The sequence below is a fragment of the Pseudoliparis swirei genome, chromosome 17 (genome assembly GCF_029220125.1).
Source record: "Pseudoliparis swirei isolate HS2019 ecotype Mariana Trench chromosome 17, NWPU_hadal_v1, whole genome shotgun sequence".
Taxonomy (NCBI): domain Eukaryota; kingdom Metazoa; phylum Chordata; class Actinopteri; order Perciformes; family Liparidae; genus Pseudoliparis; species Pseudoliparis swirei.
In genome coordinates this window covers 22,629,623-22,657,122 of record NC_079404.1, presented here as the reverse complement: position 1 = coordinate 22,657,122, position 27,500 = coordinate 22,629,623, and the positions used below count along the sequence as shown (strand labels likewise).

The 27,500-nt window shown below is 42.1% G+C and overlaps 3 protein-coding genes across 7 annotated transcripts in view; all 3 read right to left on the bottom strand.

Moving 5' to 3' along the window:
• Positions 1-15,124, bottom strand: part of pdxkb (pyridoxal (pyridoxine, vitamin B6) kinase b) — a 32,256-nt gene extending 17,132 nt beyond the window's left edge. The window contains exons 1-2 of the mRNA XM_056435775.1: positions 14,645-15,124; positions 4,624-4,678 (exon numbers count right to left, since the gene is read on the bottom strand). Of these exons, the coding sequence (XP_056291750.1) occupies positions 4,624-4,678; positions 14,645-14,725 (136 nt within the window). The 5' untranslated portion in view covers positions 14,726-15,124. The remainder of the gene's footprint in view (positions 1-4,623; positions 4,679-14,644) is intronic.
• An 830-nt stretch (positions 15,125-15,954) lies between these two features.
• Positions 15,955-18,752, bottom strand: LOC130207391 (eukaryotic translation initiation factor 5B-like). Its single transcript, XM_056435973.1, has 5 exons — positions 17,797-18,752; positions 17,415-17,555; positions 17,102-17,162; positions 16,389-16,513; positions 15,955-16,026 (listed from the first exon to the last, which is right to left on the bottom strand). Exons 1-5 carry the CDS (start codon positions 18,722-18,724, stop codon positions 15,998-16,000), a joined length of 1,284 nt encoding a protein of 427 aa, XP_056291948.1. The 5' UTR covers positions 18,725-18,752; the 3' UTR covers positions 15,955-15,997.
• A 2,574-nt stretch (positions 18,753-21,326) lies between these two features.
• Positions 21,327-27,500, bottom strand: part of itsn1 (intersectin 1 (SH3 domain protein)) — a 42,755-nt gene continuing 36,581 nt past the window's right edge. For all 5 annotated transcript variants that reach the window (XM_056435142.1, XM_056435144.1, XM_056435143.1 and 2 more), the window contains 7 exons: positions 27,008-27,088; positions 26,377-26,498; positions 25,970-26,052; positions 25,779-25,862; positions 24,621-24,685; positions 24,299-24,407; positions 21,327-24,200 (listed from right to left, as the gene is read on the bottom strand). In XM_056435142.1, coding sequence (XP_056291117.1) covers positions 24,052-24,200; positions 24,299-24,407; positions 24,621-24,685; positions 25,779-25,862; positions 25,970-26,052; positions 26,377-26,498; positions 27,008-27,088 — 693 coding nt within the window. In that variant the 3' untranslated portion in view covers positions 21,327-24,051. The remainder of the gene's footprint in view (positions 24,201-24,298; positions 24,408-24,620; positions 24,686-25,778; positions 25,863-25,969; positions 26,053-26,376; positions 26,499-27,007; positions 27,089-27,500) is intronic.

Genomic DNA, 27,500 nt, shown 5'->3' with positions numbered 1-27,500 from the left:
CAGTTCAGACTATCGTGTCCCTCTTTAAACTCCCGGGCTGCATCTCGTCATCATCGGAGAACCCAAAGAAGCCTGAACACCGCGAAGGTAGATTTGTGTTTTTATAACGCAAACAAACAAACAAACAAAAAGGTTTCGAGAGCAAATTCCTCATTTGTAAGTAAATTAATTTTTAGTTTTGCTGATGGAACTAGAATTTTCTTTTGCTCTCAAAAAAAAACGTGCACTTGTTTGTTTTTTTAAGAGCAAATGAGGTTTTTTTGAGTGAGAAAAAAAAAGGGGGATTTTTTTTTCTTCTTTTTCTGCGGTTTTGGGGATTCTGAGAGCAAAGATTTGGGATTTGCAGCAATGAATTCTAGTTTCATCAGCAAAACTAACAATGAATCCCTCTTATCTTATTTTGAAAACCGCCGACTCAATTCTCGGGTATTCCTAATTTTATAATTCCCACAGAAAATTGAAAAAAATAGAGTGCCAGCCTCCTCATCCGGTCAACGAGGCTCCAGCAGAACGGCCCATCCAACCGTCCTGGAGACAGGAGCAGTCAGTTGGTCTGCAAATAAATAATTTGATAATCATCCTGTTACAACCTTCAACAAACAAGACGCAAACTAACCCACTAAATTATTTGAAACTAAAGAGTTCCGGTTACCCAAATAACAAACAGACGCATGGCTTCTGGCAGCCTGTTCCCGGACAGATTAGCGGTTGGCTGAAGGTTTTGAGAGCTGCTGCTGGTTAGTATTTCATTTAGGAGGATGTGGGCAAAACTCCAGATTAATTCACTTAAAATAAAGACTGAGCGTGACAGCTGACGTTAGTCGTTGCAGGTTATATGAAAATTAAAATAAATAAAATAATAATAATAATCTGTTTTCTATTTTTAGTTTCCAAAGAACTCCGTTGTTTCTGTTAATTAAGAGAGAAAGAGGAAACTTCTCGTCGAAGATGTTCGGCTGAATTTAGGCTCCGCCTCCTCCAAACCGCTCCAATGTAAATTACAGCCTTTCCTCCGTCTCTCGCCCCGACACGACGACACCCGTCTCCTCGGTCCACCTATAAATGATGTTCCCCCTCGTCTGCAACGCCACGATCAACAACCCCAACGACAATGAGACGAAGAAGAAAGACATAACAATAATAATCTGGCTGGTTGTAAACGACCCTCTCACAGGCCTCGTCGTCAATAAGATGTCAGACGGCTCGCCGCTGACCTTTTCCAGCGTGATTACGCTTGTGATTGTCAAACGAGACCAAATGAGAAACTAGACGGCCGCGACACGAGAGGGTCAAAGGTCATCGCGGCACGCCACTGGGAAAAAAAAACATGAAAAAGCAGCCGGTCGCATTATGAATGAAATACAGTGTTTAGAGGAGGGCGGGACGCCTTTTTATCCCTTTTTCATTGGACAAAACAGCAAAGTTTGGTCCCCCGCTGACTGACTTAATTATTCACTTAAAAACACAGAATTCTTCACTAAAAACACTTTAAACTGAGTTAAAAAGGTCTGAAAACCTGCCTGTCTGTGCACTTTATATTTGTTATATATCCATATTCTTAATTCTCGGCTGTGCCGATTGTCGTTTATGTCGTTGTCGACTGTCGCACAACCCGCCGTGACACATTCCTTGTGTGTGTGAACATAAATGGCAATAAAAGGTTCAAATTTGGATCTTTTTTTTGCTTTTAAATTGCAAAAGAAATCTAGAAAAAAAAGAAACTAAACTAGAGAAATTAATGTGTCGTTAATACACTGGTTGGGTTTCTCTTACCAACCAGTACAAAACCACACATAAAACAGGATTAAAGGTCTACGGTCCATGTGTTGTAATCTCTTGACCTTGTGAGGACGTCCGTTTAGCAACCAACAGCTGAGCCTTTTTTTAAAAAGTTTTAAATGTCTTTTAATTCCCTTGCGTGCGTTATTATTATTGACGACAGTAAACGTGTGTGTTGGAAGCGGAACAGCAGAAGAAAAGGTTCACTCTTTGGTGTCTTTGTTTATTATCTTGCTTCTTATTAGATTTAATCGTTCCTCGAGTTCAGGACTCGGTTGTGTTGATGTTCACAAAAAATGAGTGAAAGGTACTTTAGGGATTTATTGCTGCTCTCTCCCAGAGAAAGAAGCCCCGTGTTTGTTAGTTTACACAATGTTCTGATAGTTCAGAGGAGGAAATTCATCGTGACCTCCTCGATCTTTATGTTCCCTTAAGGCCAGACCTCCTCGATCTTTATGTTCCCTTAAGGCCAGACCTCCTCGATCTTTATGTTCCCTTAAGGCCAGACCTCCTCGATCTTTATGTTCCCTTAAGGCCAGACCTCCTCGATCTTTATGTTCCCTTAAGGCCAAACCCCCTCGATCTTTATGTTCCCTTAAGGCCAGACCTCCTCTATCTTTATGTTCCCTTATAGCCACACCTCCTCGATCTTTATGTTCCCTTAAGGCCAGACCCCCTCTATCTTTATGTTCCCTTAAGGCCAGACCTCCTCTATCTTTATGTTCCCTTAAGGCCAGACCTCCTCTATCTTTATGTTCCCTTGAGGCCAGACCTCCTCTATCTTTATGTTCCCTTATAGCCACACACCCGCTATCTTTATGTTCCCTTAAGGCCAGACCCCCTCTATCTTTATGTTCCCTTAAGGTCAGACCTCCTCTATCTTTATGTTCCCTTAAGGTCAGACCCCCTCTATCTTTACATTCCCTTAAGGCCAGACCCCTCTATCTTTATGTTCCCTTAAGGCCAGACCTCCTCGATCTATATGTTCCCTTAAGGGCAGAACCCCTCTATCTTTATGTTCACTTAAGGCCAGACCTCCTCTATCTTTATGTTCCCTTAAGGCCAGACCTCCTCTATCTTTATGTTCCCTTATAGCCACACCCCCTCTATCTTTATGTTCCCTTAAGGCCAGACCTCCTCTATCTTTATGTTCCCTTAAGGCCAGACCTCCTATCTTTATGTTCCCTTATGGCCACACCCCCTCTATCTTTATGTTCCCTTAAGGCCAGACCTCCTCTATCTTTATGTTCCCTTAAGGCCAGACCTCCTCTATCTTTATGTTCCCTTAAGGCCAGACCTCCTCTATCTTTATGTTCCCTTATAGCCACACCCCCTCTATCTTTATGTTCCCTTAAGGCCATACCTCCTCTATCTTTATGTTCCCTTATAGCCACACCCCCTCTATCTTTATGTTCCCTTAAGGCCAGACCTCCTCTATCGTTATGTTCCCTTAAGGCCAGACCGCCTCTATCTTTATGTTCCCTTAAGGCCAGACCCCCTCTATCTTTATGTTCCCTTAAGGCCAGACCCTCTCTATCTTTATGTTCCCTTAAGGCCAGACCTCCTCTATCTTTATGTTCCCTTATAGCCACACCCCCTCTATCTTTATGTTCCCTTAAGGCCAGACCTCCTCTATCTTTATGTTCCCTTGAGGCCAGACCTCCTCTATCTTTATGTTCCCTTATAGCCACACACTCTCTATCTTTATGTTCCCTTAAGGCCAGACCCCCTCTATCTGTATGTTCCCTTAAGGTCAGACCTCCTCTATCTTTATGTTCCCTTAAGGTCAGACCCCCTCTATCTTTATGTTCCCTTAAGGTCAGACCTCCTCTATCTTTACGTTCCCTTAAGGCCAGACCCCCTCTATCTTTACGTTCCCTTAAGGCCAGACCCCCTCTATCTTTATGTTCCCTTAAGGCCAGACCTCCTCTATCTTTATGTTCCCTTAAGGCCAGACCTCCTCTATCTTTATGTTCCCTTATAGCCACACCCCCTCTATCTTTATGTTCCCTTAAGGCCAGACCTCCTCTATCTTTATGTTCCCTTAAGGCCAGACCTCCTATCTTTATGTTCCCTTAAGACCAGACCTCCTATCTTGATGTTCCCTTATAGCCACACCCCCTCTATCTTTATGTTCCCTTAAGGCCAGACCTCCTGTATCTTTATGTTCCCTTATAGCCAGACCTCCTCTATCTTTATGTTCCCTTATAGCCAGACCTCCTCTATCTTTATGTTCCCTTAAGGCCAGACCTCCTCTATCTTGTTGTTCCCTTAAGGCCAGACCTCCTTTATCTTGTTGTTCCCTTAAGGCCAGACCTCCTCTATCTTTATGTTCCCTTAAGGCCAGACCTCTCTCTTTTTTGTTCAACCAACCAGAGGAGTCGCCCCCTGGTGGTCAGGAGAGAGAATGCAAGTTCTCAGACCTCCTCAATCTTTATGTTCCCTTAAGGCCAGACCTCCTCTATCTTTATGTTCCCTTATAGCCAGACCTCCTCTATCTTTATGTTCCCTGTGGTATAAACGGTGTCTTCACAGGTCCAGTAGAACTCCTCAGGAGGAGTAAACTGATCTTGGCACCTCTGCTTTATCAAAACAAGACCGGCAGCAGCCAGGACGCCCCAAGGGGCAGCGAGAAGCCCTGAGTAACATATGAATGGACCCCCTGCGGACCCCTCTGTGTCTGAGAGCTGAACTCCCCCACCTCCCCCAAGAAAACGTGATTCACCCGGCTGTCGACTCGCCGGCGTCTCTTCGACAGTTCCGTCACGACACCGAGGGATCCGACGCACACACACCAAACTAAAACACAACACACACAGAAATATGCCATTTCATCGGTCTTACCCGTGTGGTTGGAGAACTGGACGGAGTTGATGGAGTCCACCTCAAACCCCAACACCTGGAGGAGGGAGAGAAGGAAACAGACCACGGGTCAGGGGGAAAGAAGAGTCAAGCGAGAGCTGAAACCGATCCATGAACCAACTCAGTGTCCTCCCGTCTTTTAATTCCCAGGAGGAGCGAGAGGAAGACGTGCGGCCCGTCCACGTGCTCGGGCCATTGTTATCCAAACGACTATTTTAATTATGCGTGGAAACGGGAAGCGGGCGGACCGAATGAGTCCTTTGTTCTTTTCGTTTGGACGCCACATTGAGGGACGGCGGCGACTCGACCCCTTTGACCTTGAGCTCGTCAATTAATCGGTTATTGGCATTTAACCGATGAAAAGTTATTTATTAATGAGACATTAATGGAAACATGCTGGTTTCAGAGGGGGTCAGGAACACAACATGTTTCGACTCATTTTTAAACAATTATTTTGACAATATTGTAAAAATACATCCTGGTTTGAATGATCTTATTCTAGTCGTTGGTATTTTCTAATAATATTCAATAGGGCAAAATCCCATAGTTGTCATGTTCTTGAGATAAATGTTAACTTAAAAGAAGTTCTGTGTAAAGTGTAGATTGACGCTTTATTGGCTACACTTAACTATTTATAATGCGGTAAATAAAATGGAGGGAAAAAATAGAAAGTCCAGTTTTCTTCACAATGTCATTGAGTTAATTCTTTGAAGGTCAAACCAAGGACGTCGGAGTTCAGCCTCCTTTAAGGTCAATTTAACGGTTGTATTTTGAGATACTGTTGAATTTGATTGCGTTATATTCCACGTTGATTTGAGCGACATATTAGAAACACGTCCAAAATGACCGTAAAATGAAATCAACGTCCCAAAAACAGTCGAGACAGGAAGTGATCATCATATGAAAACAGGATTAATCGGAGTGTATTCACTTTAGTTCGGTCCACCAATTAAACAGAGCACAGAACACAACATTAATTAAACACAGACAATAGCTTCATTTTAATCACAATAACAACAAAAACAACTAGAACGGGCACTCGGCAGAGCGCATACCTTCACATATCACAAGATTGGGCATTGAATTATGAACATGTTGGCATTAGTTGCATGCCAATTGGATAAAAATTGACCGCGCTATATGGTAAAAAGAAGATTTTGACCTTTCCATGACCTTGACCTTTGACCCGATCGATCCCAAAATCTAATCAAATGGTCCCCGGATAATAACCAATCATCCCACCAAATTTCATGCGATTCGGTTTAATACTTTTTGAGTTATGTTAAGTTGTAATAGTTTATTTTGATAACATCTGCAGAGGTCTTATGTTTTAAATTAATACATATAGAAAAATATTATAATAGACAATATTAAGGAGAATATTGATATTGTTATTAATGTATTATGAAGCATAGGGGTAATGTCTACTCTATGCAAATGTAAATGGCAAGAATTAATGTATGTTGCATGAGAGTGACTGTATGTTAGTAATATAGATTGCCGAAGCCGGTTGAAATCCGTGAAGTGACTTTTATTGTGAAAGCGACTGAAACCGGAAGTGAGGTTTGACCGGAAACAGGAAGAGTATAAGGCGGCGTGTTTTTGTAGAGACCGGCCTCTTTCTCAGGTGAGCCCCGAAGGGAAGGTTGTGTGCGTCTCGGAAGGCGCCGAGAGCCTGCAGCCTTGACACGAGGAGAGAGCGCATTGAATGTTTGATTCACTTTTCTTGCCATTAAATGTTGATAACTTAATCCATGCGTGTCCGGAAGCCTGTTTCTCCACCATCTGCGCAGTGCCCCAGTTTTTAGAATACTTTACAGTTATGCGAGTAACACGCATTCACATAAATAAATAAAGATCAAAACATAACCTTCCGCATTTTCAATGCGAAGGCAACAAGTTAGCAACTCTTTCAGCGACCTTCTAATTACTTGCAGTTAAATTTAGAATTGGAGCTTTTTTTCTTTGATGGCCAATTAAATGTTCTCTAAAAGATCCGTTTCCGTCTGCCTGAATAAAAAAAAGTGGGTTTCATTTAGAGACGGGACTCTTTCACTGCAGGTCGTCTGTACATTTATTTAGGTCACGTCGTTTCTATTCGCCAGCCTCGAGGGCGTGGATATTAACCGCCGTGACACACAGTTAGCCTTTTGGGTTGTGAGGGAGCACTTGTGGTGATTTCCAGATGAAGGCGAGTGAAGAGTTTCTGTTCGTCAGCGCGTGACTGATCACGTCTGAGTCGACACAAAATAGATTTACTGCATTGCGAGTCGCTTGGCTTCGGGTTAGCTCCTCTGCGTTTAGCGTTAGCGCAACGACATGAAAAGCACACGTCTCCGTGTGTGTGTGCGTGTGTGTGTGCGCGTGTCGTCTTTTTGTTATTTAGTTCGGGGCGTATTTGCACATCAACCTACAATATGTTTCTTATCCAGTCTATAACACCAATAATTATGTTAAATGCTAAACTAAAGCTAAATGCTAAAATCCTGATTACATACTGTTCAAAAGTTTGGGGTCACTTTGAAAAAAGAATAAAATATTAGAAATGTCCTTATTTCTCAAAGTAAAGCACTGTTTTTATCAATGAAGATACCATTAAATTAATCATAAATACACTCTCTACATAGTTAATGTGTAAATGACTATTCTCTGGTGTTTAATGAAGTCTCTACAGAGGTGTGTAGAGGCCCATCTCCATGTTCTAGTGGTACATTGTGTTATCGCCTTAGAAGACTAGCGGATGGGTAGAAAACCCTTGAAAACCCTTCTTATGCGAGCGCAGCTGAAAACAGTTATGCTGGTGAGAGAAGCTATAAAACTGGCCTTCCTTTGAGCCACAAGAAGAACAACATTAATATTTACAATAAAAATCATTATTTATAACCTCGTCAACGTCTTGACTAGATTTTATATTCACTTTGAAATTTATTTGATAAATAAAAGTGGGAACATGTTCAGGGTGACCCCCAAACTTTTATTGTAATTCATCGTCTGGGATCCGTGAATGACTCAAATTATTTAACAGGCGTTTCTGACCGCACCAAAGACTACGATTTTAAATGAGACGAGCAGAAAGCGAGATGAACTCTTCGTTTGACGAGCGGGTACCAACAAGCCGGCGTTGTGAATGATCGATCGGGTACGGAGGTATCCGGTTATCACGTTATTGATTAAGGAACTTCAGCTCCAGACTCAGGAACTAGTTTAAGCACTGAACTCAGAAGTTCCTCCGAAGGCCCGATATTCGAAAGTGAAGGAGCTGCCAGATAAATAAGTCAGGGTTCTTACACGTGTTGACCGATGGATTTCTAGACTTTTCCATGACTTTAAACCAAATGTCCGTGACCAAACTGAAATCTCGGTATAAACATGAAAACATTTAGAAAATTGTGCGTATTGAGAGCGTACGCCGGCTTATATTTTGAGCGCCTTTCTTGAAAAAATAATATATATTATTTCAAACTCGCCGTAAATGAACATGTGATCATAACACATTTCCATGACTTTTTCCAAAACTTTTATGATTTAAGTTTTTTCCATGACTTTTCCAGGTTTTCCATGACCATACGAACCCTGATAAATTGCTTCTTCCATTAAATTAAAATATGAAGATTCCCTCTCGGTGAAGTGTAAAACGAGCCGCGTCGGCGGATCGCTGGCGCGCCCTTGAGCAAATCACGGGCTGTTCCAGGGACACGGTTACAACCCAAAGCTCCCCCTTTGAGAGCTAATGACATCACATTGAGAATTCACCCTTTCAGTCTCTCACTCGGAATAATCCGCTCAGTTATTTTGTTCTCGAGCAGAACGTCCTCGTCTTTTTTGGGAGAAAATCACACTTCAACTAAATAAAAAATAATTAACAATTCTATTAAACTCTGTATTCCCCACTGGGTGTCAGGAGACTGTCTCCATCTTCAGTGAGGTCACCGGGAGGAATCCTGCGGCGGCCAATCGGAGCGCCTCCTCCTCTCGCCGCCGCCGCCTCGTGACAGGCCCGAGCTCCTCTAAGGCCGTCGGCACACGCAGAGAGAGGGAGGGATGCCCCGCTCGCCCGCTGCCGACGACATCATCGGCACCGTGGTCGCCGTCGGCATCTCACCCCTCATCTCAAACACACACCGCATCACGGTTGTGTGAATTGTGTCGCCGGCCTTTGTTTCTCGGTCTGAATCTAAGCTGATGATTAACGAGCAACTCGCCAACATTTACACTTAAGAGACTTAAGAGTATATATATATATCAGGCATGAAAACGGGTCAGGGGTGAAAAAGGTGAGGATAGGCGCGCGGGGGGGGGGGGGGGGTGCTGGTGACTTCCACGAACATCGATGTTGGACGTTGTATGATAATCTATAGTTCCTCCATTCTGACACTAAGTCAGTGGGCCCTATAATAATAGTAATATTGTATATAATATAGTTATTCATGAACCAACTTCCTTTTTTTTTTGGCGTGAACAAGTCTTCAAGTCTTGTGCTCTGCTGAGCCTCGAGTCTGTTCATCGAGTCTGTTCTGCCTCTACCTGGTTGTCACGATCTTCTAATCCAGGGGTGTCAAACTCATTTTCACCGAGGGCCACATCGGCCTCATGGCGGCCCTCAAAGGGCCGGTTGTCACTAACACGGTATAATTCTAACTACTCCAGAACATATTGTTAAATAACTGTCTTTGCATTTGTTTGTTTATTTAGGTGTACTTATATAAATGTATAACTATATATGCAAATGTATTTAATATTATACAATACATCTATTTAATTTAATTCTATTTATTTTAACCCACATTACTTTATCAAAGATCAAACAAACATTATTACATTAACTTTGTTAAAAGCTTTTTCACAGTTGAGACAGGTGGTTCTCCACTGGTCTGGGTAGTGGTTCTCTACTGGTCTGGGTAGTGGTTCTCCACTGGTCTGGGCAGTGGTTCTCCACTGGTCTGGGGCAGTAGTTCTCCACTGGTCTGGCTTTGGGACGCACTATCACCCCTGAATGACAAGCTGAGACCTAAATCGAGGGATATTTTTAACTTCTCAAATGTATTTCATGAAAAGATGTTGCAGTTTGAACCTGAGTGTTCAGAATATCACAGTATGCACAACACAACTATTTAGTCATATTCCCTTTTACAGTCAATTATGAACCAACAAGTGAATCTTAAGGACACAAGAATGCCGTCACATAAAATGACGTGGCGGGCCACATTTGGCCCGCGGGCCATGAGTTTGACACGTATGTTCTAATCTATGCCATACCTGCCATAAATATCATGATACTGATACAATACCATAACACAGTACCATAAATACGATCCTGGTATATTTATCTATAATAGTAATAAATAAAATATCTGTATGGTTCACTTTTTACCAACTTTTTCAACACTTAACAAATGGCAGTAATATTAGTATTAGCCTACAAGATATTAATGAAACTACATGGAGCCATCATAGCATTGATTATCACTATGAGACTGTTAGTCTGTATCTGACCAGAGGATACAGAGTTCATCAGGATGAGCAGCTGGAGAGTTACAGAAACAGAACTTTACAGACTGAACTTAAACATTTCACTTCTGGCATCTTTTTTAATTTTTATTTTTAAAGCCGAAAATTCCGCCACTTAACGGCACGAGTGTGCGCAGACAGCTCGACACGGAGCAGCGCGTGCGCTCTGATCGCTTTTTTAATGAAGTATCGATACAAAAAATATGCTAAATCACATCGCTCTTAACGTACGGGTACTTTGTTAGCATCGCTACACCGTGCAGCGTGACAGCAGCAGATAGCGGGCTAACATTCAAGCTAACCTAAACCACCAAATGCTGAAAACATCTTGACGCTGATTAGCCGAGACGCGACACGTGCCCATCAAAGATGTTCTATTGCGAAAAGCACCACTCCACATTTTCTCCGTGTCCCACTCCAATCTCATAAACGCCGGCCAATTGACCCCCTTCCCCAAAACAAAAACTCTTCGGATCTACACGTATCACGTCAGTCACCTCTTTTGGTTTCAAAGCGAATTCGAAGGTGAGGGATTCTCATGCCTGATATATACAGGACTGTCTCAGAAAATTAGAATATTGTGATAAAGTTCTTTATTTTCTGTAATGCAATTAAAAAAACAAAAATGTCATGCATTCTGGATTCATTACAAATCAACTGAAATATTGCAAGCCTTTTATTCTTTTAATATTGCTGATTATGGCTTACAGCTTAAGAAAACTCTAAAAACCTATCTCATAAAATTTTAATATTTCCTCAGACCAAGTAAAAAAAAAGATTTATAACAGCTGAGTGTTTGTCAAGGCTCAGGAAACCCTTGCAGGTGTTTGAGTTAATTAGACAATTCAAGTGATTTGTTTAATACCCTACTAGTATACTTTTTCATGATATTCTACTATTTAGAGATAGGATATTTGAGTTTTCTTAAGCTGTAAGCCATAATCAGCAATAAATCAGAATAAAAGGCTTGCAATATTTCAGTTGATTTGTAATGAATCCAGAATGCATGACATTTTTGTTTTTTTAATTGCATTACAGAAAATAAAGAACTTCATCACAATATTCTAATTTTCTGAGACAGTCCTGTATATAAACACACACATAATATATACACATATTATATATATAAACACACACATATAATATATATATATAAACACACACATATAATATATACACATATAATATATATAAACACACACATATAATATATACACACATAATATATATATACACATATAATATAATATATACACACATAATATATATATACACATATAATAAATATATATACACACATAATATATATATACACATATAATATATACACAATATATACACACACATATAATATATATATACACACATAATATATATATACAAACACATATAATATATGTATATATATATATATATAAATCTATTTAAATGTTACCAGTCTGACATCTCATTTCCCCCCAGAAATCAATTAACATTCTTGGAAAACACATATTGGTTTGAGGTGGAAATATGAAATACTACTTAATAACAACCTGAATGTAAGCTCCTTAGTCTTTGGGTGAGCATTACACTGAATGCACTTTGTATACTCAGTCACTTAATGCACTGGTCGTGTGCGTCGCGTAACGACCAGCGTCTCGTCTGAGCTCCATGAGGCGGTGAGACACGAGAAACATGAGTCTGTACAAACGGGTCTTAATCATCGACAGTTGGACATTAGCGGCGCCGTGCAGGAAAGCCCAGCAGCTTTGAGGATAACCACAGAATGCACCCTGCGGCGCCGCAGGGCTGAAAATAGACTCGCCACTTCTCACAGCGGGAGACCGTCCTTTGGGACGACGGGACTCGTACGGCGCCGGCCTCACCGCCGCCGCCGCCGGAAAATATCGTTGTGGCGATTAAAACGCTGACCCTCTTCGCTGATGCTGTGGTAAAAAACAAAACATCGGCCACCCAGGTGCATGCTGGTCCTGTGCCTACCCACCTCTACATATCACCACAGGGGCCCAGTGTTACCCAATCAGTGAACCTACAAGTAAATATATTAAACTAAACTACAACTATCATAAGAAACAACTAACATATCAAAATATAACATAAACTAGAACGGGCACTCGGTAGAGCGCATACCTTCACATATCACAAGATTGGGCTTTGAATTATGAACATTTTGGCATTAGTTGCCAATTGGATAGAAATTGGAAAAAGAGTTTGACCTTTTCATGACCTTGACCTTTGACCCGATCGATCCCAAAATCTAATCAAATGGTCCCCGAATAATAACCAATCATCCCACGAAATTTCATGCGATTCGGTTTAATACTTTTTGAGTTATGCGAGTAACACGCATACAAATAAATAAATACACGGCAATCAAAACATAACCTTCCGCATTTTCAATGCGAAGGTAATAAGAAATAATTAATAAATATTACTTAACAATAAAACCTAAAGACAAATGTCAAATTAAATAGCTCCAACAGTAACCTTTCAATTAATGTCGAGAATATATAGAGATAAGCAGATTCACACCAATAACGATGATGAGTTTCCTGGATTCTCCTGCGTCTGTCGAGATGAATAACCAGCGTAAGAAGATACTGGAGTTCTATAACCGCTGAGGGACATTTCATTAAAACACAATATGAGCACATTTAATTTAATAATAAAAAAGAGCAGCTGGACGGGATCACAATGTCTTTTTTGTTGTTGCGATTCTGCTAAATGTGACTTGCAAGACAATTAACCTGCGTAGAAACAGAGCAAAACACCCTTTTTTAGGAGCGATCGAAGCTTTCAGTGCCTCTGGACTTCAGAGACAAAGTGTTCCAGTCTTTGTGACACAAAAAAACAACTTTACAACCGCACAAAAACTGTGGAAGGGGCTGGATTTGCTTCCAGACGTTCAGCTACGCCAGTGGATCTCAAACCTTTTTTTGAAAAATGTTCGTGCCCCAACAAATATATTTTCAAAACAATAACGTGACATTAAGTTGTTTCTGTATTAGTTAAAATTCTCTCAGATCCTCAGTTTTCCCTCGGCGGAGTCTCCTCTCCTTCGTCTCGGAGTGAAACCTGATCGTCTCTGCCTTGAAGATGAAGATTAAATTAATTCAGCTTTCCAAATATGTCACTGAGATCGACCAATTTCATCAGGAAGGATTAATCAGCAAACGTGCCTGCACATTTATAATTAATAAGTTTGACTCCAAAAAGTATATTAAAGATAAAAGTGATAAACAGAGTCCACCTCCTCTTTGCAGAATAATATGCGGCCCACAGTTTGAGAACCACTGACCGACACCAGTCCGTCCGTCCGTCCGTCTGTCTGTCTGTCTACCTGTCTGTCTGAGGCAGCCAGCCAACCTGCAGTGATTGGTGAACACCTTCTGGGTACTAAAGTCCCTCTTTCCCCTCCAGGTTACCAGTAGTTTCGCTATTTTTGGCAACCCTCCACCAGGCCGACAGATGTTTTTCCTCCAGACTGAACGAGTCTCCTCCAGAGTAAGAGGTCCTTTAAATAACACCAGGGGTCCATCATCAGACAACTCCTCCACATCTGGCATTTAAAACGTCAAAGCTATTGATCACTAGTTTAACCCTCCTGTTACCTTCAAATTTACTAACATCTTTGACCCTTTTTGGACCACAGCAATTAAAACCTCCAGAAAACGATTAGAATTAATATCGTTTCCCAAGTTTAAATGTGAGGTACTTTATGTTTGTTTGTTGACGACCTAAACAGCCCTTTAAATATATAATAAAGTTGATATTTCTTATATTTTTTGCACAGTGAAAAACCGCCTGGGGTCAAATTGACCGATGCGTACAAGTTGTGTACAGGACAGTGAAAACATATCATGTGCATTTTATGTTTTCCCAGTTGTGCCCAATAAATTAGGAAAAGTCGTGAAATATGAAGCAAAAATAATAATGAATAATTTTTTTTGAGACGTTAAACATTGAATGGGGTCAAAATTGACCACAAATGTAACAGGAGGGTTAAGCAATGCATGTTTGTTTTTCTCATGCTCATGATAAACACACACACACACACACGTGTAATTTCCATTCTCCGTCGTATAAAACGTTCCTCCTCGTCAAATAAAGAATACAAAGAGACAAGAAAGCTGCCATATTATCTCCCATCATCTTCCCCACTGACAGCATCGCTGTGTGGATGGAGGGCAACCGGAAACACAACGCGCACGACACCTGTCGTTACGTGCGCGACATCGAAATGATAAGACTCGTTGATGCGTTACGACAAAATAAATACAACTAATCGTTCGTGATCGATTTAGGCGGAGGCACGATTTCCGTTAGCGGGGGTTGGACGAACTTTAAACGGTGTAATCATCGGGTATCTTCGTCAAAAAGCCGAATGGCACCCGAGTCCGTTTGACCGTTGCTGGAAAAGTCGCAGTCCGATTTTGTCGACCGTTAGAGGGGGGTGTCGTTGTCCGATTATGGGCGCACCGAGAGTTGTATTTACCTGTAACGGGAACGAGGCGCTCTTGTTGCCCACGTATCCCCGGACGACGTGGCTCTGTATGGACAGCACGCGGCACTCCATGGCGGCTCCCGGTCAGCCGAGGGAGGGGGTGACGATAATCCGTTACTTCAACGTTAACCACGTCAACGCATCACCGGGAAGAAGAAGGGGGGGAGGGGGGGGGGGGACAGAACGCTGGCAGTTGGGAGGACGCGGCCGTTAGCTAGCGAGCTAACCGGCTGTGTGGCGGTGAGCTCGCGGGGGTGATGTGCAGCGCGCGCGCGTGACGGTGAGAGTGTGAGAGAGAGAGCGCGAGCCGCTGGTGACGCGCGTACACGTACACAAAAACACACACACACACAACGGTTCGGCGGCGGCAGTTACGACGTTATTAACGTCGCCGTTGACGTGTGGCCAACTGGCGGTTTAAAAAAAATGTGTGTCACGAGCTGACCAGAACGGCGAGGGGGTCACGTGCAGCTTCGGGAACGCTGAAGGACAAGATATCACACGCGCACGCCGGTATTCTGCGCAGGCAATCCGAGTGAACGCCTAAATCCAGTGACGTCACCGCAGGGCCACTTACAGCGCATCCTGATCAACACAGCTGGAATTTGAATGAACGCCGGACGACGGCTCCTCTTCTTCATTTCTTCTATTTTATTCTATTCGGTCGCTGCACTGTGACTATTCTGAATTTATTACATTATTTTAGAGCACGTTTTACATTATTTAATTACTCTTGACGGCTCTTTTCTCAGGCAAAATAAAAGGAAAGTCGCTTATTAAAAAAAATTATTTCGCATTTTTCTGAGCGTAGTTTTTTGGGGGGGGGGGCGTTTATACGTGTAACTGTGACTCACACCATCTCTTATCAGAGAGTCGTGACTGAGGAGGGATCTGACTTGGCAAAGACTGCCTCTGTCACCACACAGCAGAGAGAGAGAGAGAGGGAGAGAGAGAGAGAGAGAGAGTATACAGATAAATATAGCCACATGCAGGTAGACGGAGATAAATGGAGTCAAATAGAAAAGGTTGACCTGACAGCTCCACCTGCTGTTCACACAGGCCTCCGTGCTCTGTGACGCTTTAATTACATTTAACACACACACACACACACACACACACACACACACACACACACACACTCAACATCTGAGAACACAAGACCACCTCTTTTATTTTTCTGTTGCCTAAACAAGCTTCACGTGCTTCCTCTTCTCCTCTTCCCGAAATGTGAAACGAGGAGGTAAAGGAGGGGCAGACGGAGAGGAAAGGCAAAAGGGGTTAAGGAGGAACACAGGGAGTGTGTGTGTGTGTGGGGGGGGGGGGGGGGGGGGTAGGTGTCACGGATCATTTGGTGTCCTGATCCCATTGCGGCTCTAAAGAGGAAACAGCAGAAATGAAAGCATCACGTACCAGAGGTTAAAACAAATAATTATAAATTCATAATCTCCATGAAAAAATTGGGATTTTCAGCCTTGATGTAAGTCATTTTTTATTTTTTTATTTTTTTGCAAACCCTGTTGGGTAAAGGAATCTAGGATTTTTCTAAAACGCATTTGGCATTTGCGTATAGATATTCCTTGTTTTATATTCGCCGACATACGCAAATAACTACGAATCTGTGATCGGCTCATTATCCCTTAATACTTACATTTCTAATAATTGAATTATCCACAGAGGGAATGTCTTTGAAACAAATTAAAGTCTTAAGTCCTCTGTGAATGAACCCCTCTCTCACCTGTGAAGGTGAGCTGAGGGAAGCTGCTCAGGTCTCCTCCTCCATGAAGTCTCCGGAGCTTCGCCGTCTCCTCTGATAGGTACTTCTCGTAGTCTGGCTCCGCCTCCAACGGTCCTCCATTCAGCCTCGGAGGAGACAGTAGATGGGGGGGGGAGATTTTAATAAATGTCTCCTCCACATGTCAAACTCACCACTACTGTAATATAAACAAATACTAAGAATAATAATTAATAATTTAAATCAGGAAGTCTCTTGAAATCCATTATCTGTTTGTTTTTTTAAGAGTCTTAAAGGCTGCATGAATAATTCACATTAAATCACTCCAAGTCACATTTAAACATTTAGCTAAATAAAACTTTAAAAAGACTTGAAACAAATACCATCACTGCCCTTTTTAAAGAGTTATATTTCACATTAAATCTCACTTTTTTTATTCCTAGTATTAGTTTATTATGTTGGCAGAAGCTACATTTTAAATATAGTTCTATTACTAACAGCGTTCCCGACCGGTCTCATTTAAAGCCGACACATTATTACATAACTCTTCAAGAAAAGAGTTTGGGAAATATCTTCTGAAGAGTTAAATGAGTGGATCAATACCAACAATCTAGAACTTTCTCCTTGAGCAAACCTAATGGAATTGAACTCTGTGTCTTTTGGTATTTCAAGCATATTTATGTATATAAATGTAATATAGCCTCCTTTGTCTCTACCTGAGCATGTTGTTGTATTCTTTGATCTTCTCCAGGAAGAGTCTCTGTACCGGATCTAAATCTGGAAAATTCAAGACAACGATTCCATCAAAAAACCCAAAAGCTGAAAGTCAGACAATGTTGATATTGGACAATTTTGCAATTTAAAAAAAAAAGGTAAATTTTTTTTTTTACTACTTCTGGGGGCTGAGCGCTGACGGAAAGTCATGTTTGTCTCACTAAGACAACATTTACTGCTGCGCAGTATTTCGTTGGATTCACTTGTCCAATTTTCCGATGTGACCTTTGACCTTTGTCTGTATTGTGTATTTACCCTCTCGTGTCTCTTGTCCATCTTCATTACCCGAGGTTCCAGCCTGCGCTCCCTCCTCCTCCTCCTCCGGCAGCATCTCCTTCAGATCATCCGTCACTTCAGGTGCTGCATCGACGTCGACTGACCCGGCGGCAACCGTTGCTGTGGTAACGACCCCAGAGACAGGACAGAAGACTGATGTCCCTTCATCTCAGCTTCAATCAACACCATCATTTTGGGAATTCTCCATTACAGGGTCGAAGAAAGGGAATATTTCAACGAACTTTAAAGAAAGCAAATAAATAGTGTTTACAAAAAACAATTCCATTGAATTAGCGTGTCTACGACCAGCTCCACCCTCTGCTCCTCCAAACGCCTCTCCACCTTCAGGAGTCCAACGTACCGTCCGAAGTATTCGCTCTTACGGTCCCCCGACCGATCTGGTCTCCCGTTACCGCGGTTACAGGAGCGGGAAGGGAAAAGAGCAGCTCCCCCACCAACGCGTCCATCTGCAGATCTTCAGCCAGAAACGGAGCCTCGGGCGTCTCTTCAGGCGGCGCCGCGTCCTCCACCTCCGTCTTCTGCTCTCCGGCGACGATTTCGGCCACTTCCTCCAGAAGATTCGTGGTTTCACTCAGAGATTTCTTCTCGACCTCCGCCAAGGTCACAGCCTCATGGCTCATGGCCTCCGAGACGCCGCACGGCCGCTCTCCGGGCTCTCGTTCGGCTTCAAGACCTCCAACCTCTTCCAGAGTTACGGTCTCCAGGGTCGCGGCTTCGGCTCCGGTGGCCGCCTCGGGAGGAGCGCTAAAGAGGAGCTTGACACTTTCTCCTTCCAACTCTTGAAGGTCCTCCGACAAAGAGTCCCATTTCGAGAGCACTTCGGTTAAACTCTGGCGTTCGCTCTCGCCCTCGCGCTCGTCTTCGCTCGAGCTCTCGGCTCCGATCTCCGTCCGGACCAACAGCTCCCGGGCCTGTTGTTCCGCCTGTTCATCCAGAACCGATATCGTTTGCAGGAGCTCGTCGGCTTCGAAGGACGCCACCATGACCCGGTCCACGTGGAACGTTACGGAACTCAAGGTCATCTCTTCAGACCTGTTCCCTTCCTCCTCCACTGCGGCCTTTACCGATTCCACTGTGGATACTTTTGCGGGTTCGCTTCTCAAGGTCAAGGGTGCAGCGTGCGAGAGGTTAACAGGACCCGAGTTTGTGCTTTTGGTTTCTACTTTTTGTGCCGCCACGTCTATCGGAAGCTCTAGTGGACCCTCAACAGGAGCAGAATCTCTGGTTTCTTGTGTTCCCACGGTAAAATTGGATAGGGTATGCCCCATTGGGTGGGGTAAGGTATGCTCCACTGGGTGGGATAGGGTATGCTCTACTGGGTGGGGTAAGGTATGCTCCATTGGGTGGGATAGGGTATGCCCCATTGGGTGAGGTAAGGTATGCTCCACTGGGTGGGATAGGGTATGCTCCACTGGGTGGGGTAAGGTATGCTCCATTGGGTGGGATAGGATATGCTCCACTGGGTGGGGTAAGGTATGCCCCATTGGGTGGGATAGGGTATGCTCCACTGGGTGGGGTAAGGTATGCTCCATTGGGTGGGATAGGGTATGCTCCACTGGGTGGGGTAAGGTATGCCCCATTGGGTGGGGTAAGGTATGCTCCACTGGGTGGGGTAAGGTATGCTCCATTGGGTGGGATAGGGTATGCTCCACTGGGTGGGGTAAGGTATGCCCCATTGGGTGGGGTAAGGTATGCTCCACTGGGTGGGATAGGGTATGCTCTACTGGGTGGGATAGGGTATGCTCCATTGGGTGGGATAGGGTATGCTCCATTGGTGACGACTCCATTGTGGTTTCTAACAAGGCAGGGGAGAGGAGGGAAGGAGGGGGGGGGGGGACATGAAGAGGAGGGAATGAGGGACAAGTAAAACCACTAGTGTGATGAAGAAGACATGTCTGAAAAAACTGTCTGAATCCAAAACCAGTTTTGCACTGGCTGAACATCCGAGTGCGCTGATGTTTACCAAGTTGCTCCCGGAGTTTAGCGACATCCACCGCCGGCTGCTTCACGGCCGTCTCTGAAAGCGGACAGAAACCCCCTCAACACAATGTCACCTTTGCAATAACAGGTTACGATAGATGTTTTAATTCTTAAACCGAGCAGGTTGTGAAGGAACAGCCTGTAAAAACCTCTAAAATACAGCGCTTACGGTTCAACTGAAGGAATAACCTGTGAATATAACACTGTGTCTCTGTGTGTGTGTGTGTGTGTGTGTGTGTGTGTGTGTGTGTGTGTGTGTGTCTCACTGATGTGGGTCCTGTGCGGTGGTTGTTTTTTCTCTGGTGGTTTGGAGGTGAACAGTGCAGTCTGTGGCCTCCACACGACTCGGCACAACTCCCTGTGCATACACTGGAGGCGCACACACACACACACACACATATATATACACACACACAGGCAAACTAGTTTCTAATTTGAATAGTTCGATTTTCAGGAACTCACTGCTACATCGACTTGTGATCGTATATTTGCAGGATTAGAGCCGCAGTAAAAACAAGTCAACGTATAATAAATAAACTACTCAGATTGAGTGGTTGGAGACATTATTGCACATATGAGGCGTTTATGAGTATTTATATTAAACACACGAGACATATGCTGTTGCTGGTTTTTTCTGTGTTGACTTTGAGAGAAAAGTACATTTTATTTACAGCTAAAGATACACAGTTTGAGTAAACATGCAATAAATGCAATAAAATGTAGCCTACTTGATTCATGTTTTTATGTGAAGGAAATAACAAGGTAGGTCACTAGTATGCATGGTATTGCACACTTGTAATGTACTTACACTTAATCCTGTTCCTCTTCTGAACAAAGCAGCAGCCATGATGCTTTAAATTAAATTAAATGAAGTATAACGGTGTTTCAGCAGAATCCTCCGGTCGCTGTGAGGAGCTGCTGGATGTCCTGGAGCTCTCTGTCCTCCACCATCACACCTGGCTCTGCTGGTATCTCTCAAGACACACGGGAATGTTTTTTGGGGGTAATTAAAATATTTAAAAAATTAATATATACCAAAAAATAACTCATTTCCGGTTTCGACTTAAACCGATTAAATCGATTTTTTAACCGTTTGTTTGTTTGTAAACCTGTTTGTGTTTAGAAGAGCAGCCCTGTGTGTTTTTATGGCTTTACGACGATTTTTACGGAAAACTTTAAGCCTCCAAAGACGTCAAGGCACCACAGAAGAAGATGAGCGGGTTATAGGGATTTCAAAATAAGAGCCCCACCGAATAGCTCTCTTTTTGAACTTCATAACCATTCATTACATACCTTTTAAGTAAGTTAAGTAAGTTGTATTGAATCATTTAAGTAATAATGAAGTATTCCAGCGTATTTTATCTGTTAAGTTATAATACTTTTCAGTTTATTTCTCAGTGGTGGAGCACAATTTTCATTCAAGATTTCTAATTTATTTGTTTAAACGTTTATTCTACAGCTTCATTATGCTACTGTTTACAGTTTTATATTGAAGTAGATACAAATATATATATAAATAATTAAATGTGATTTCTCAGATATCCAAATGTTTTTTTAATATGACGTAAACTTCCAGAACATATCTTTTATTAACTCATAATAATCTACATGCATCTCTGATATTAAGAATCATGTTTTTCACAATTTAGGTAAATCATATATGATTAATTTTATTACGTAGATGCTTCGTTTTGATTTTAACTCGTGTAAAATATAAACACAAACTCGAAACAATAAAAAAAGTTGTAACTTTCTTTCCGCGCTCGTGGCTCTCGGCACTTTTTTTGGGGGTTCAATGAAAGAAACAATTTTTTACTTCAAATTGTTTAATTTTAACAGATTTTAAAGAGAATTTCCTAAGAAAAGAACAATAAGAGAGAAAGTCGGACGCAGTAAATATAATCCTGTGACGAAGACAGAAACCACCGACAGACGGCCTTCAGTCTCGGTCCAACAGAGTTTATTCTGAACACTGAAAGACAGCAAAGTATTTCTTCTTCTTTTTCTACGGTGATAATTAACAGCAGGCCGCCTCCAGCGCTTATATATTAACTCTCAGATATCAGTAGTATTATACACAACCTGGAAGGTAGACAGTGAGAACGGGTTTAAACTGGATTAGTCTCAGGACAGTCTGGAGAGGACGAGGAGGACGAGGAGGAGGGATGAAGGACACATTCATCATCAGCAGCAGCTTCAGTCCGGGGGGAACACAAACATTCGGTTCAAGCTTCTGCGATTGGCCGAGCCTCGCCGACTCCTGATTGGACAGTGGCCGGTCACACTTAAAAAAACTCCGGTTTTATAACCAACTGCGGCGGCCATTTTGAATACTCGCGTCGGGGAAATTCCGCCATCAAAGTAACTCCTGAGATAATTCAGTAAAGACGATATGCTTTAAAAATAATAATACAAAATAAAACAATAACTTTATGCCGCTCCGCGTTCTTTAAAAAAAAAAAATGCTAGCGTTCATCGCGGCCTTTCTTTTTTGGCACAACGCGGAAATTTCACAACCGCGATGAAAGACCACACAAATATTAAAATGTACACTTTTTAGACGAACAGGAAACGACAGGAAGAGGAATGAGTTCACGTTTAAATAACGTTAAATATTTGTTCATCTCCGAAAAGCCATCAGTGAGCCACGCTGTCGTCCCCTCACTGCCCGATGTGTGTTACTCCGCCGCTGAAAGTAGTCCCTCCACAAACACTCCATTTCCTCCCGTCGAGAAATTACAGAGCAATAAAAAAAAGAAAGAAATATTCAATTTTTTATACGTTCTCTCACTATTAAAAATGGCCGCCGTGGAACATTGTTCAGTCGAGTCCTGCCGCGCAGCAACAGAGTGTGTGTGTGTGTGTGTTTTAAGAGCACAGTAGAACTTGTTTTTGTTATTTCTCTAAAAAGCTGTTCCTATAAAACACAACGTAGTACCGAAAGCATGTTCGAGGGCCCCTATGCAGCTCTGGCCCCGCCCCCCTGGTTCATCCGGGGCTCCTGGCCCCGCCCCCTGGATCATCCGGGGCTCCTCCCCCCTCCGCCTGCACTGTGACAGAAATCACCTAAAAGCTACGACCGCGGAAAATAAGAAGATTTAAGACTTTCTTCTCCGCAGCACCTCGACTGAAATATTATTAATATTATTATTATTATACACACAAAAGTGACATTTTGAACCTGTACATAACGAGCTTCTGTTTGTTTTGCGATGGAAACGTCGTGAATCCCTTTAAGGCTCGGAGTCTCGCAGCTGACGCCTGAAGTTTCACTTGAGACTCAGAGAGTAAGACTGGAAAGAAAAATGAACCTTTTAATTGGCCGTCCACCACACACACACACATACACACACACACACACACACACACACACACATTCTCACACACACACACACACACACTGAGGGGTTGTCAGGACTCAAAGGAGGGATTGTCACTGGAGTGTCTGATGGAAGAGATTATATTTAAAAAAGACCCGGCTGATCTCAGAGAACCAGACTGGATTAAAAGGACTTGGAGTTGGACCGGACTAGACTGAACCGGACCGGACTAGACTGGACCGGACTAGACTGGACCGGACCGGACTAGACTGGACCGGACTCGACTGGACCGGACTAGACTGAACCGGACCGGACTAGACTGAACCGCACTAGACTGAACCGGACTCAACTGGACCGGACTAGACTGAACCGGACTAGACTGAACCGGACTAGACTGAACCGGACCAGACTAGACTGAACCGGACTAGACTGGACTAGACTGAACCGGACTAGACTGGACTAGACCGGACTAGACTGGACTGCAGTAGAAAACCGGTCCTGGAGTTCATCACAAGACGTTAAAGTGTTTCTTTTAACTTGTTGAGGAGACACGCGTCACTTCTTTTAGATTTTGTGCCATTTTGCTTCCCAAACTCGGAAAGACGACCGAAAGACATTTTAGGCATTTTATTTTATTGCTTTTGTCCGTTTCCTCCTAAATGAACCTGAAGGCGTCGTTAGATAAAACCTCGCTACGTACTCAAACGTTGCATTTGAGGGAACTTGTAAAACAGAAGATTATCGTCTTGTTTCTTTTACTTTATTCACCTCAAAGTGTCTCAATTTAAATCAGAGGAAAGTGACACGCAGTCTCAAAACCTCTTTCTAGAAGAGGATCCAGTCCGGTCTAATCCAGTCTGGTCTAATCCAGTCCGGTCTACTCTAGTCCGGTCTAATCTATACGGTCTAATCCAGTCCGGTCTACTCTAGTCCGGTCTAATCTATCCGGTCTAATCCAGTCCGGTCTACTCTAGTCCGGTCTAATCTATACGGTCTAATCCAGTCCGGTCTACTCTAGTCCGGTCTAATCTATCCGGTCTAATCCAGTCCGGTCTACTCTAGTCTGGTCTAATCTATCCGGTCTAATCCAGTCCGGTCTACTCCAGTCCAGTCTAATCTATCCGGTCTAATCCAGTCCGGTCTACTCTAGTCTGGTCTAATCTATCCGGTCTAATCCAGTCCGGTCTACTCTAGTCTGGTCTAATCCAATCCGGTCTAATCCAGTCCATCTCTGAGATCCTTTTTGTCCCCCAGTCCGGTCCAGGACCCGGTCCAGGACCCGGTCCAGGTTTTCTTCAGGGCTCCTCAAACAGCTGGAGGTCCAGCCGGACCACGATCTCTCCCGTGGGAACCTCGTGGAGCAGCAGCCGCTTGGTGATTGGTCCTTTGGAGCCCTGGTCTTTCTTTATCTCAGCCAATCGGATCTCCGTCCTGCCCAGGAAGTCTGGAGGGAGGTGAAGAGAGAGGGAGAGAGAGGGAGAGACAGAGTGAGAGATGAAAACACACATCTAGAGCATGCAGTGAGGGGTCCGGGGGCCTCACCGTCGGGGGAGAACTGGTCTCGTTCGAACACCGTGACGCACAAGACGTCCTGTTCAAGGTCCTTTATAAAAAACTGACAGTTGGAGTTCCACTTGGGATTCAACGTGTCCTTCAGAGAGAGAGAGAGAGAAGTTATTTACTAATAACAGAGTCCTAGTAAATAATGAAACATTAAACAGACAGTAGAATATTGACAATACAGAACGTGATTAAATGATTTTATAATTAGTTTTAATAATAAAATTAGACCTGCATCTCTTCTAACTGGTTCATTAGTCACTAGAAATAAACTCTAAATGTCGCTAATGGAATAAAAGCTCACCTGTAATGTTTTGGTGATATGGCACTGTGACCCCATCGTCACCTCACAGTAAGGATTACTCTTACCTGCAGAGACACACACAGGGATTGTTTTATTTATATACATACACATATATATAAATATAAATATATAATGTCTATTAACAAAGGACTAAATAGTTACTATTTGAGAAATTAGACAAGTTAGATGATTAAAAGAGTACTTCCACTCATTCCTCACTTAATATACAGGACTGTCTCAGAAAATTAGAATATTGTGATAAAGTTCTTTATTTTCTGTAATGCAATTAAAAAAACAAAAATGTCATGCATTCTGGATTCATTACAAATCAACTGAAATATTGCAAGCCTTTTATTCTTTTAATATTGCTGATTATGGCTTACAGCTTAAGAAAACTCTAAAATCCTATCTCATAAAATTTTAATATTTCCTCAGACCAAGTAAAAAAAAAGATTTATAACAGCTGAGTGTTTGTCAAGGCTCAGGAAACCCTTGCAGGTGTTTCGAGTTAATTAGACAATTCAAGTGATTTGTTTAATACCCTACTAGTATACTTTTTCATGATATTCTAATATTTAGAGATAGGATATTTGAGTTTTCTTAAGCTGTAAGCCATAATCAGCAATAAATCAGAATAAAAGGCTTGCAATATTTCAGTTGATTTGTAATGAATCCGGAATGCATGACATTTTTGTTTTTTTAATTGCATTACAGAAAATAAAGAACTTCATCACAATATTCTAATTTTCTGAGACAGTCCTGTATATATATATATATAAATATATTTTAATATATTTATTTATAAATAAATACACTTATATATATAAATATATTTAAAAAATATATCAATATATTTATATAAAAATAAATGTATTTACAAATATATATCAATATATTTATATAGATATATTGATATATATTTGTAAATACATTTATTTTTATATAAATATATTGATATATTTATATCAATATATATATATATATTAATATAAATATATTGGTATATATATACAAATATATATATATATATATGTATATATATATATATAAATGTATATATAAATATATTTATATATATATATATTTTTGAGACTATATTGATGATACATATTTAAATGTAAAATGTGTGTGTACGCATGTGTGCCTGTGTGTGTGTACCATGGGAGCGACAAGGTTTGAGTTCGATTCCCTCCACGATGTTGACCATCAGCCGGCCGATGCCCGTGGCCCTCTGAGAGCGAACTGACAACCACACACACACACAAACCAACACACACACACAAACACACACACATTAGTCCTGAAGGTGTGTTGGTGTTGAAGGTTGTGAGGGAGGGGCATGACGTCACCTAGATACGCCTTCTCCCTCTTCTTCTTCTCCGTCTCGATGAAGAGCTCCGAGGCCGCTTTGATCTTCTGGACCCACGCCGTCCTGCACACACACACACACACACACACGCACGCACACAGACACACACACAAACACAAACACACAGACTTGTTTTATTTACTGCCTCACCATAACCACCATTATGAACGACGTCACTCAGAGTTTAAATATTAAATATTAATCATTAAATATGAAACATTAAATATGAAACATTAAATATGAAACATTAAATATGAAACATTAATATTAAACATTAAACATTAAATATTAAACATTAATATTAAACATTACATATTAAATATTAAACATTAAACATTAATATTAAATATTAAACATTCAATATTAGACATTAGACATGAGCGTTACCGCTCGTTGACGCTCTCGGCCCTCAGCGTGTACACGCGGTCGATGTGTGAGATGTGGAACAGCGGCTCGTCGCCCGACGGGTCGGTGGGCAGCTTCACCAGAACCTCGTTCAGGAAGATCGGCTGCAGGAGGACAGACGGACACGTACTCACGGTTTATTCACTTCATGGAGGAAGGTTCAGTTTGAACTCTCATTTCATACGAGGACAAAGACAGACAGACAGAAGCCGAGCATTTAAATATTATATGAATGTTTTGGTCTGTTTGAAGTCCGTCGGCATTTATGTGAATTATTCTTAATAATTATTTGAATGTTTTGTCTATTAATTGTGTTTTTAGGGTGGAACTTTTTCTCTGCCTCGTGAAAAGAGATTTTTTAAATCTCAGTGGAATCGTCCCAGCAAATAAAATTTAAAATATTTTGTAACTGATTTATCAATATTTCAGATTCAAGGTTCACATTGTTTTGTACAAATATTTAAACAATACATAAAAAAAATCAGGATGAATAAAAGACACATTTTGTGTGTGTGAAAGCTTGCGTGTGTGTGTGTGTGTGTGTGTCTCACTGTCTTGTACATGCGGTACTGCAGGTGTGTTTTAAAAGTGTGTGTGTGTGTGTGTGTCTCACCGTCTTGTACATGCGGTACTGCAGGTGTGTCTTGGAGGAGAACACTTTGTCGGAGCCCGACCAGCCCAGAGGTTTAGTCACCTGAGAGGAGCAGAGAGGATTAGGGTTAGTCACTGCAGTAACAGTACTAACACTACTAATAGTACCATATAAAGTACTCATAGTATCATCTTAAGTACTAATACTACTAATAGTACCATTTAAAGTACTTATATTGCAACCCAAGTGCCCCTCATCGTGATATATTATTATTCTTGACATTATCAGATGTGTTTTGAGGGTATATATTTCATGTTGTGAGGTCACAGGTGAGGGGACAGGTCAGAGGTCACAGGTGAGGGGACAGGTGAGAGGTCACAGGTGAGAGGGGACAGGTCAGAGGTCACAGGTGAGAGGGGACAGGTGAGAGGGGACAGGTCAGAGGGGACAGGTGAGAGGTCACAGGTGAGAGGGGACAGGTCAGAGGACAGGTGAGGGGACAGGTGAGAGGACA

What these genes read in the sequence shown, in the direction of transcription:
- LOC130207391 (XM_056435973.1), bottom strand. Translation starts at nt 18,724, where the DNA reads ATGGGGCATACCCTATCCAATTTTACCGTGGGAACACAAGAAACCAGA. An exon ending in AAGAGCGAATACTTCGGACG is followed by an intron (nt 17,556 to 17,796) that starts GTACGTTGGACT and finishes TCGTTACCACAG; the next exon opens with CAACGGTTGCCGCCGGGTCA. An exon ending in TGGACAAGAGACACGAGAGG is followed by an intron (nt 17,163 to 17,414) that starts GTAAATACACAA and finishes TGAATTTTCCAG; the next exon opens with ATTTAGATCCGGTACAGAGA.